Here is a 12,198-nt window from a genome sequence, read left to right on the forward strand (position 1 = left end):
ACAAAACAGACTCGTAAAACTATATCGGCGAGTGCGAGTGAACTGCTTCCACCCTGAGGCCTCCTGCTGGGAGATCTATGTTGGGGACGTGAATGCCGCCGGGAACAACCCAAACGAAGAAAACGGAATCAAGTTTTTGGTATCTGTGTCACGTTCGAATATAAAATTTATTCCATCCCGAGGAACGCCCAACCCAGCCCGCAACTCCAGCCAAAACGCGAGCGAACCAGGAAAAAGCCCCAAAAGCGACAGAAACTATCGATTTTAGTCGGGACCGGCTGCTGCTTGCGCTTTGTGCTGCAACATTTCTCTCCGTTCTGTTTACCGCGAACTCCAAACTAACCCCAAATAATAAGAAGAAAAAGTTACTCCGGTTCTGACCTGCAGGGCCCAGGGAAAACATGAATTGACTTTCGCGACCCGCTCCGCCCCTCCAGCAAACGAAACAAACAAGTACCTGATTACACCGTTTTCCGTCTCTGCCGGAACTAGACCTTCGCTGCCCTTCTTCCTCCCTTCCCGTCGGTGACAATGCCTCGCTGCCTGATGGCGAAGAAGTGGAAGGCCTACCCGTGGCCCGATCGGGTCGAAGAATCCCCAGCAGCATCACCCTCGCCGCCACCGCCCCCGCAAGTGGTGGTCGAAGTCCTCGAAGAGGACGAAGAAATCGACGTCGTTGGAGACTCACCGGCGGCTGCAGCCTCCAAAGGCTCCTCCAACCCGGCCCAATCGTCACCGTCTTCGTCAACGTCATCGTCATCGGCGGCATCGTCCACATCGACCGGAACTAGTGGTGCCACCTGTTGGGGTCCCTCGTCGCCCACGGCCGGTGCAACGGCGCCCAGCCCTCCGCCACACTCGCCGGAAGCGGCCACCCGGGATGCGTCCTCGACTATGCTCTATAACGGTAAGTCCCTGACTGGAATAATAATCTCCCGGTTTGCACCGGAGCGCAAACGGCGGAAGGGTTCCGTCTCGATGGGGACAAAAGCGGGACGCTTTGTTTGAAAAGCATCTTCTCACGGGAGTGGGAGGGGATCAAGATTGAGACGTCCGTCAGTTAGTCAGCTGCTGCTGCTGTTGCCGTTGCTTGCTTCCTGTTGAATACTTCATCGCCGGGGAAGAGCGGAGGGGATTTGCCATCCTTCGAGCAAGTTTTGAAAACGGTTAATGAATATTTTACTAGATGGAAGCGTCGTCGTTTTCCTCCCTCGGAAAACGTCTTCTGATTGGTTTCGGCATTGGCCAGGGAGGTCGGGCGGAACGGGTTTGATGCTGGACCGGGGGAACAAGATGGGGGGAGAGCGGGCATTGACAAATATTTAATGAGGGCGAAATGTGCAACGAACGGTTTGGATTTCGGGTTGATGAGTTTTTATGGCACGTTTTGTGATTTTGTTCGTGTCTGTTACTGAGCAAAAGTTCGGGACTTATAATTGCTTGTGATTGACTTTGATTATATTATCTGTCTTGTTTTGGATGAGACCGGTAGTGAGTGTTGTTTTCCGGAATGAAAATGTCATACCGCCCAATTGAGAGCATCCCAAGTCCAATCTGATTAGGATGAAACGTGTTGGAATCTGATTTGAAAATTACCACACAGATTCAGAAGCACTAATCTTAATAAAAGATGTATACAGTGGCCAGCATAATATAGTGCCCACTTGCCGTTTTTCATACAAAATGATTTACTTTGGAGCGGCCAAAGTAAATCATTTTGCGGTGAGTATTCATGAACGATTTTAGTTATGGAATTCGACATCGCATGCAATCTTAGAATTTGGGCAGACTTGATCCCCTTTCTATTGTATCTACTTAATAAATATGTTTTCGAGCCAACCCTTTATCAAATCTGTCAAATCTACACGAGAATAGCCGCATAAGAACAAATTTATATATTTTTTAATTTTTTTCGCCAAATTTGTGTATGTGTGTATGAGATCAAGTGTCCCCATATAGACGCAACAACTTGAAATCCAAATATCTTAAAATAGTGATGGAAAGTTGACATTTTGACCAGTACAGGTCATATAGCATATTTATGGCTTTGTGCTGTGACAAAATTATAGCATTATTAGGTCATTATTAGGAGAAGTTGTTCAAATTTTGCGTGGCCACTAAAAAAACTTAACACATAAAATGACCTGCAGAATAAATACGGTTGCCAATCTAAAAAATAACTCCTACAAACGTCCAAAGAATCTATACTAAAAATATGCTGGAACAAAACTACTTTGGTTCTCGATGAAACAGGGGGATCAAGTCTCCCCACAAAATACAAACATATTGCGTAAAACCGAAATATTTTTTGACAATAAATTGGTTTCAAAATATGCAAACTTGACATCTATGCTTTGACAAAATCGTTCATTTTCGGATTTTAACATTCATAATTTTTATTTTTGAATCTGTCATATGTACATGGTAAAATAAATTAATCAAACAAATTGGCACCAAATCTTACTATTTTTTGATTCAGAACAAAAGATTTAGGCAAACAAATCAGCAAGATAATTCCGAATAAATAAAAACGATTGTATAACATTTCACCGAAAACTATTTCGCGGAATTCATTTTCGCGGTTGAACATTTCGCGGAATAACATTTGGCGGTTTGTAACTTTTCGCGGTACGACATTTAGCGGATTGTACCTTTTCGCCGAATGACTTTTGGCGGAATGTACCATTTCGCGGAATGCACCATTTCGCGGAATATTAATAATAATAGCCTTTGTTCATTCAGCATTCCGACATTATTACCTGCGAGGTCTCTAAGCCAAGTTACCATTTTGTTTTGCATTTGTTTAACACGAGATTAACGAGACTATCCTTCAGCCTAGGCTTGCTTTGCAGTCACGCATATTCCCGCACGGCTAAGGAACGCCTCCCAGAACGCCTTATACCGGTCAGACGCGTTCATTTAAAGAAGGCATTATCAACTCATTTCGCATGATGCATCCATTTTACCCATGACGTTACCCATCCCTTCGCCTTATACCGGACAGACGCATTCTTTTAGAGAAGGCCTTATCAACTCCTTTCGTCTTATACCGGGCGGATGCATCCATTTAAAGAAGGCATTTCCAACTCCTTTCGCTTTATACCGGGGAGATGCATCCATTTAAAAAAGGCATTACCAACTCCTTTCGCTTTATACCGGGCAGATGCATTAAAGAAGGCATTATCAACTCCTTTCGCCTTATACCGGGCAGACGCATTCTTTTAAAGAAGGCATTACCAACTCCTTTCGCAGATGCAACCATTTAAAGAATGCGTTACCCCTCCCTTCGCCTTATACCTAAATATTCCTTTTAAAGAAGGCATTATCAACTTCTTTCGCCTTATACCGGGCAGATGCATCCATTTAAAGAAGGCGTTACCCTTCCCTTCGCCTTATACCGGGAAGACGTGTTCTTTGAAAGAAAACATTAGCAACTCCTTTCGCCTTATAACGGGCGGTAGATACGGTCGAGTCGAACCCGTACCCGATGGGTTCGGGTTTGAAAAATTACTACAATACTACAATACACGGCCGTGTAAAAAAAATCCCATACAAAATTTTTGCAAAGTTGCTCCATTTTGCATGATTCGTCGAGAAATCATAAAACTTTTTTTACACGGATTTTCAAATTTTGATCTAAAACGCATCCCCCGTGTAAAAAAAGAATCGGATGTAAATCCAAAATAAAAACCCAGATTAATCCACCTACAGTGAGATTTTGACCCTTCCTTAGTTATAAGGAAATTTTTTCCAGACTCCAATATTTAAAACGAGATAAAACTACTCAGCTTCCCACGGCGATTTTCCGTGAAAGTGCCAAAATAATTGCCTACCCAAAGGCGGATGTCATGGGTTGAGTTTCAACTCAACGAATGATAACGTACTGTACTTCATGCTGCCTATCTATGAGGCGCTCGTCGGATTGAATAACTATTGTGACATGGTTAGTAACTATCGTAACGCTGGTTGCATATATTGTACTCGTAATTTCCAGAGACCTCGATATTAATTAATCCAGAACTAACTTAATCAGTCATTGATCTGAGCGAAACTCAATAGCGTTCAATAATAACATATATTTCGTCTTATGGATGCTTAATTTGGTAAAACTAAACTTGTTCAATACCTTAAAAATGAGCGAGATTTTTATGGTAGTAAATTCCAGAATTTGCACACATACGCACACATACATGCATACAAGTGATCTATTAGTGTCTCAAAACATGCTCACATTTGCTATCTACCTTCCACTGAAGAAATTTTTGAAATCCCTTTCAATTTTTACGTTTTTGCTTTTCTGAGAAGATTTTTTTGTACATGCTTCTATATGTACCTCAATTAATATCATTTGTTTCTTTGAAACAAATAAGAAAAATAGGCATTATTCCATGTCATATCATTTGTTATAATTATATTTTCAATGTCAAAGTGAATTTGCCTAAAATACCATACATTTTATTTAATAATTCACGAGATTTCTTGATAGATTAATACGTAACACACCTGCGTAACGCATACAAAGTGAAATTATAGACACTTCCGAAGGAAGGGTCAAAAATTGCCCGGATTTCATGTAATTAAGCAGAAATCGGTAATTATTCTAGCTGAATTCCGCCAAATGGCATTCCGCGGAATGACTTTCGGTGAAAAGGTACATTCCGCGAAATGTCTTTCGGAAAAAAGGTGCATTCCGCGAAATGTCTTTCGGTGAGTTGATACATTCTGCGAAATGTCGTACCGCTAAAAAAAATCCGCGAAATGGTTTTCGGCGAAATAGTATACAACCAATAAAAACACTCATTTGGCCAAGAATATCACTTATGTAGTTTTCAAACAAACGGTTTACATATAAACCAGTATTTTGCACTTTCAATAGCATTGACGGTAAATTTAAAAAAAATATATTAGGCTCTTTTAGTGGAATGTATTAAACCGTCTAAGACGAATTAAGTACTGTTCATTTAATTCCACCAGTTAAGGGTAAATTTAATTTACTTTCAAAATGTTTGAGGTTAATCACCCCAACATATACATTAATAGTATCTTCAATGCACCTCACACAGCGCCGTAGCGTGATATTGGCCGGGTTGTCCCCCGCCAAGGGCGCCTTGCCCTAGAGATGGCGCCAAAATCCAGAATTCCGCTATAGGAAGTGATGACAAATTATTCAAAAATTCACTGGTTCAAAGTGATACAAATTTAACCTTTTATTACGATTCTCTCGGGGACTACATACATAATCAATACATTTGACGTATTTCCGGAAGGCCCTGTTCCGTCAATAACTGATACAGGTTGTTACCGAATGGTATCACTTTGTGTATGGTGTTGGAATGCAGGGAAATAATTTGTCAAGTTAGTGTCTAATCGCAATTTAAGAACGGGAAAAGTGGGTGGCAAATGAATACGGTTATCAAACATATGTGCTCCAGAGTCTTCGATGAAGAAAGGAATGAAGCGATCAGTCGAGGTACGAGATACTAAGAACCTACAGTCAACTAGCATCTTTGAAGTTTGTTCCTTTCCTCATGAAACTCGGAATTTGATGATAAGTGGTTAATCAGCCCAAATAGTCAGTCCGATAGTTCGACGTTCGGGAACGAACTAAGTGGGAATCCAGCTACGTGCGTATGTGGTGATTGCGCCTTTTCGACGCCTCTCAACAACTGTAGGTGTTATTACCACGAGAACGCCATCTTGCAAATCGGCGTCCTGTTGCTGGTAGTTTTCCGCGTGCCTAAGTGCACCTCCGGAGCGAGGACGGTACCACGCCACGATCACCATTTTGTCTTACGGAGTCCTGATAACGACAGCTATTATTTAGCAGCAGCTTGGGGTCTAGGCTAGTCCCTTTCTGGGAACTCCCAGGGTCATAACATTTCAATGTATCAGAACGTCGGCATGCTCCCCTAATTTGGGAATGTCTTTTTCATTATTTACTTGATGGAAAAAAAGTGGAGGGAAAACGGAAGGAACAGGAAATGCAAATGGAAAGGAGCATGAAACAAAATTCTGGGGAAGGAGCCCCAGATAAGGACTTCAATAAGCCAAAGGTGAAGCGTAAATCAAATACATATAGTTTTTGTTTGCTATTTAAAAATGCAAACCGTTATCTAATAATAGATGTACGGAAGTACTGTGTGAATTTGAGATAAATTCGCTCATTTTATGCCGATAAACTATACGATCGCATTTGATCCAGTCTAATCTTTATAAACTGGTAAAGCTTTGAGCGGGAAAGAGTATTTGAAATGATGGTATGCTGAATATGAGAATATGCATCAAGGGATTTCAGTAACGATGGCTAAATCAGATTAGGGAGAGGGAGGGAGATCAGTATCTGACTTTCTTTAAAGTAGAAATTTATTGGTTCATCCAAAAAAACATTGCCACCAAACTACCGTCAGACCCACTCCGAAAACTCATATACCTTGATCTGAATAGGGCCCGTTGGTTATTGATTGGTTATTGTTTTGTTCTTGATACGACTTGGACCAATCGCTATTCTCATAATCAACCAATTCACTCCAAAGTTGAAGTTCATTGAAAAAGATCAGTAGTTTTTGCAAACCAAGCCACTACGAAATTGAATTTTTCGTCGTCGAAAGGGCTAATGGCGATTCCGATGGTCATCCACTTCATATAAGAGTTCTTCTTGATGTGACTAGGTTCGATAGCTATCAAAATCGAATAGCAAGTAAAAATTGAGAGCTGTTTTATTTTTCTAATTAAATCCTTTTTTTGTCGTGAATCCACACAATAGATTTTTTTACTTGCATTAGTTTATTAAATCTTTCAGAAAACCGTTAAACTTCAGCGGATTTTTAGAAATGTTCTTGTCTTTTAATAATCCTTACTTTCTATCTATTGGGACATATACAGGTTATAGAGACTTTAGGAATTCATAAAGCAAAAATTCATTAAACCCTTCTCGCAAAAAAACGCCCACGCGTCCACGCTACAGCTCTGACATCACATTTAGAAGTACACAGTAAATTGTTTTTAATATTCAACATGATGTGAAATTGGAACAAATCTCAATAAACAAATAAATATTCGACATTCAATTGAATTTGATTGAATTTTACAAGCAAGCACTGTTTGAATTTATGTCGATTCAAATGAACAGTTAGATCGATTGAATATTACGTTTATTTTCATGTTCCAAATATGTGTATGAAAAAAACATTTAAAATCGCAACATATTTTTATCTGTATAGGAGCAAATACCTACCTTGAGCTTTCAATTTTTGCTATACTTTTGCAAGCGTGAAATAAAAAGTTGGCAGTTATCCGTTTGCACAATAATGTTTGTTTTTTCATGAGCAATAAAAGTAACCGGACACCTGAGCAGCTCAATTTATGTAGTGTGGGGATGGGTATGTCATTACCCGACCCACGTAAAATAAAACCCTTCCACTAGTCCGTATCTCCCGGTCCGCAATTAGGCAACACTTCAGATCAAAAATTCACGACGCGGGATTCGAACTCACGATCTTTAGATAGAGAGTCCTTGTCTCTTTGCACCACAACACTATTGCTCAGTAATGTGTGCTCTTTGAAACGTGAGCAAGATTAGCCGTTGTTTGGATTTTGAAAAGTTTGTCATTGAAAAATCAGATTTTATATGACAAGAAACTTCAAAACCAATCTGTAAACGCATAGAGATGACCCTACAAGTAAATTTCTGGTTTTCTAAAGTTATGTTTACAAATGGATAAATCTAACAAAATTAGTCATTTTTTTACCACTCCATGTGCTAAAAGGGTTCTCTTACTTGATCTTTCCCGTCAAAAAAAAATTATTCTCTTAATCGATTATTTGGCTTATTTAAGGTCAACTTTCCCAAAGAACCCATATTTTTTTAAGCCTCCAAGTATTTTTGAAATTTGAAACAAAAATCGTAAAAGTGCTGTTTTTTAATGAGTGGCCCGATTTTGAACGAACATATCGGGTGAATATTTCAGGACGGTTCACACGTGGAGAACTTTTTCGGTTTTTGTTTTCGATTTTAAAATAGTTAGAGGCTTAAAAAAATATGGGTTCTTTGGGAAAATTGATCTTAAATAAGCCAAAGAATCGACTGAGACAATAAAACGAGATACAATTTTTGACGGGAAAGATCAAATAGTGGGCGACAATAAATGCTTCAAACGCATGGATGCATTAATTAGAAATCTGATAACATCATATAAGATGGGTTAGATAGTTATTAAATATTCTACAAAACACAATCTGTCTAAACGGATGTGAATTCTGTCCAATCTGATATGTTTTATGATATAAATTACTTACTTACTAGATGTTCTCTTCAATATCGAGTAAGAGAAGTTCACTGTGAAATCATGTATTACAAACAAGAAAATCGTTCATTATCAATCAATCAATTTTTCATCAATGATTGGTATATTTTTGTAAAAACCATCTTAAAATTCATGATAAAGTACTTTGTGATACAGAATATTTTTTTCAAAGAGTGTTCAGCTCGTAATGCTCCCAGCATTAATGAAAACGATTTTTTTCATATTTGTGAGAAAGTAACGAGCAACTACAACACAAAGGTTTTCTAAGGAATTAGGAAGAACAGACTAATCTCTCAAAACTCTTTATATTTTTCCTTCAAAGTCTTGTTTTAGTCAACTCAGAGTGGTAAATTGCTGCAATATCCAGCTGGAAACTTAGTTATCGACCCATGAAAAACTACCCGTGCGTGATTACGCATTTCGAAGTGATCCTCCGACTTAATCCTCGTCGATACTCACAGCGATAAAAGATTTACTCGAAATTAAAAAAAAACCCTTATAATCATCATTACTTCATCAGCAAGGTTTCGACTAATTTTGACAACCAGTGCTAGGTGCAAATTGCACAAATAGTATTCTGCCCATGATCGCATATATTTTGTAACATTTGCATTTTGATTGATTTTGTAAATCGTTTGTCAATCCTCCCCACAAACTCAATCATTTCCAGCTTACCACAGGTGAGCAGTATAGTAAAGCCTATTTTACTGTTGTGGGATTAGATGCAGTAGATTGAGCATTGTGAATGATTCACAGGCTTTCAACAAAATAAACAAAAATGCGAGTGTTACAAATATGCGATCATGGGCAGTATTTTCAACCATCAAGATTAAATTTTTCGATCGAAGGAACTACATTCATCCACTTATTTGTGCAGGTAATGTACATCTCATTTAAATTGAAGCTGTTATGTTTTTGTCACCTAATAAAATAGAGCACAAGTCTGTGTAATTTCAATTCTAAACATGACTTCGAAGCAGAATGGCACTTTTTTACAACATCGCACGGAAAAGGCCCTTGCGATGCTATAGGTGGCACTCTCAAACGAATGGCAAAACGAGCAAGTCTTGCCCAAGATTATGGAAATACTATTAAGAGTATTCGGGAGTTGTAGGAATGGGCAGTTACACAAACAGACAAAAATATCACTAAATAACATTTCTGTTATATATCGAATGAGCAATATTCAACAATGGCAGAAGAGTTTGATTAACTTTTCAAAAGAGCAAAAAAAAAATTGGCACACAAAAGTTTTATTCTTTTATACCAATCGCTCATAATAAAATCCTGGCTTAAAAATATTCCAAATCTGATGAAGATCCAAAAGTTTTCAAATTGTTCGAGTAAATTAACAAATTGATGAGCATTCAAGTAGAAATAAGAATTAAATGTAGTAACAAAGAAAATTGAAGAAAAAATTAAAAAAAGGGATTATTATTAATATAAAAAATGCGATAAAGCTACATATACCAATTTTTATCTTTACATTCATTGAATTATTTTCTCGGTGAACGAAACGCTCTTTTATGTTTCAGATCTTACAGTTGTGTAGATCTGGTCATTTGTGTGTAACATTGATATAAAAATCTAGGAAAATATACGCCCTTTTGAAATGTTGGTCCACATTAATGTTAGATTATGCTAAATTGCTTCCTAAACAAATTTGTATACGTCCAAAATGTGTCGTTTGTTAATGATAGGCTGCTGAACCTACACTTCTCTCAATATACATGGAAAAAGTTTTTGTTAGAAAAACTTTTTTTCCTTAAATAGGGGAAATGACGGCTTCGGCAGGTTTTGTTCTATTATTGGCAGGGGGTTTTCTATAACCAATTATGCTCAAATTTGGCCTGAACATTCTTTGCATATCAAAGAATATTGTGGCCAAATTTCATAACATTTGGTCAACAAAAACCCCCTGCCAATAATAGAACAAAACCTGCCAAAGCCGTCATTCCCCCTATATCACAGAAACATTATTCCCAAAAAAGTTAGATAGTTGAAATACCTATCTGCAGAAGAAATTTCATCGATTTCTGAGATGAGGATTTTAATTTCTAAAATATTTTTTTTCAGTGTAGAAATCGGTTTTAATTTTTTGGATTCTTCTTCTTCTTCTTCTCATTGGCATTACATCCCCACACTGGGACAGAGCCGCCTCGCAGCTTAGTGTTCATTAAGCACTTCCACAGTTATTAACTGCGAGGTTTCTAAGCCAAGTTACCATTTTTGCATTCGTATATCATGAGGCTAACACGATGATACTTTTATGCCCAGGGAAGTCGAGACAATTTCCAATCCGAAAATTGCCTAGACCGGCACCGGGAATCGAACCCAGCCACCCTCAGCATGGTCTTGCTTTGTAGCCGCGCGTCTTACCGCACGGCTAAGGAGGGCCCCGAGGAGGAGGAGGAGGGATATTTTTCCAAAAAACTTCTAGGAATTTGACGACAGTTCGCCATACAACACTTTTTTGTAAGTCTTGCCATTTTAGAGTTACATCGATTTTAAAAAATCAATGAACAAAAATTAGGCCCTCATCAATTGTTACCCTTGACAATTTTTGAAAAACTTTAAAATACCATATCTTTGTACAAAGTTTCATTCGATTCTGAGATGGTGCTGTTACAGAATTGTCTATTACATTGGTTTTTACATACAGCTTCACTTTCCATGTTAGTTGTTTACAACTGACTGAAATTCTAAATAAAAACCGGTTAATATTAAAACATTATATATTTTTTTAAAAAGTTGTGCTATTTTTAAATTCGCATACGTCCATTTTTTCTACAGATTTTGGCAGGTTCTTAAACGTGCAGGATTGTAAAAAAATCTGGGCGTGAAACGTATCTATCCTTCGATCAACACACTATACGCTTCAAAAAACAGCACCTGCTGAAACAAAAGGAGCAGGTTTCGAATTCAATGGTTCTAATGGGTCCGAGTGGGCAAGCTTGCTGCAGGCATACGTAACTCGCACAGAACCTGAGAACCCTAGCAGAAGCCACGAACAGAATAGCAAAACATGATATGGACTTGATTGATATTTGGGCCGCAGAATACAGTCGGTGCATTCGTTTAGCCGCACTTCAAAATTATATCCGTTTGCTTTTTGTTTCAGTGCAAGACATCTAATCACGTATGTATGTAGTAGTGAGATTCTCAAACATATTTACCAACTCAACTCGGCCGCTTATACTGTTATCTATAGGCAGTAGATTTGAGTTTGATGTGTTTTCTGCGTTCGGGGCGTTACAAATGTTTAGACGCTGCAAGAGTTTTTCGCCATTTTTTTAGGTTTGTAATTTCTTAAAAGATTTTATTACATCATTACTGAAGTAATTGTTACCTTTCATATTCATGTCAAACACACCATTGATTTTGATTTTAACAGATATGGGAAAGCCAAATCGATTGGACGAGGTCGAAAAGGGTCAAATCCGCATTCTGGCTAGTTCTGGTCGATCTAATCGGGAAAATGCTCGTAAGATCAATAAATCAGAAAAGGTTGTGCGGAGTTATTTGTAAATAAAATGGACAAAACCAAAGTCGAAACCGAAACTTACACTGCAGCACAAAGCCACATGCATTGGACTAATGAATGGAACCATGTGATTTTTTCTGATGAAAACAAATTCAACTTGGATGGTCCTGATTGCTATAACCATTACTGGCTCGATTTGCGGGATAAAGAGGCCTTTCGATCCAAGAGGAATTTTGAAGGAGGAACGGTAATGGTGTGGGGTGCATTTTCTCGCTATTCTAAGCTGAGAATGAACTCGACAGTTTACTGCAGGCTCCTGAAAGGTGTTTTGATTCCATTTTTGGAGGATTGTGTTTTTAGCAGGACAATGCCTCAAACCACGTATCGCGCCAATCAAAAGCATGGTTTGAA

General features: G+C 38.4%; 1 protein-coding gene across 1 annotated transcript in view; it reads left to right on the plus strand.

Annotated features, from left to right (window-relative positions):
- The first annotated feature begins 440 nt into the window (after window positions 1-440).
- LOC134214937 (PR domain zinc finger protein 1-like) overlaps window positions 441-12,198 on the plus strand; it is a 148,064-nt gene continuing 136,306 nt past the window's right edge. Inside the window, 1 exon segment of the mRNA XM_062694212.1 lies at window positions 441-907. Coding sequence (XP_062550196.1) covers window positions 532-907 — 376 coding nt within the window. The 5' untranslated portion in view covers window positions 441-531.

Source organism: Armigeres subalbatus, chromosome 2, assembly GCF_024139115.2.
Source record: "Armigeres subalbatus isolate Guangzhou_Male chromosome 2, GZ_Asu_2, whole genome shotgun sequence".
NCBI lineage: Eukaryota > Metazoa > Arthropoda > Insecta > Diptera > Culicidae > Armigeres > Armigeres subalbatus.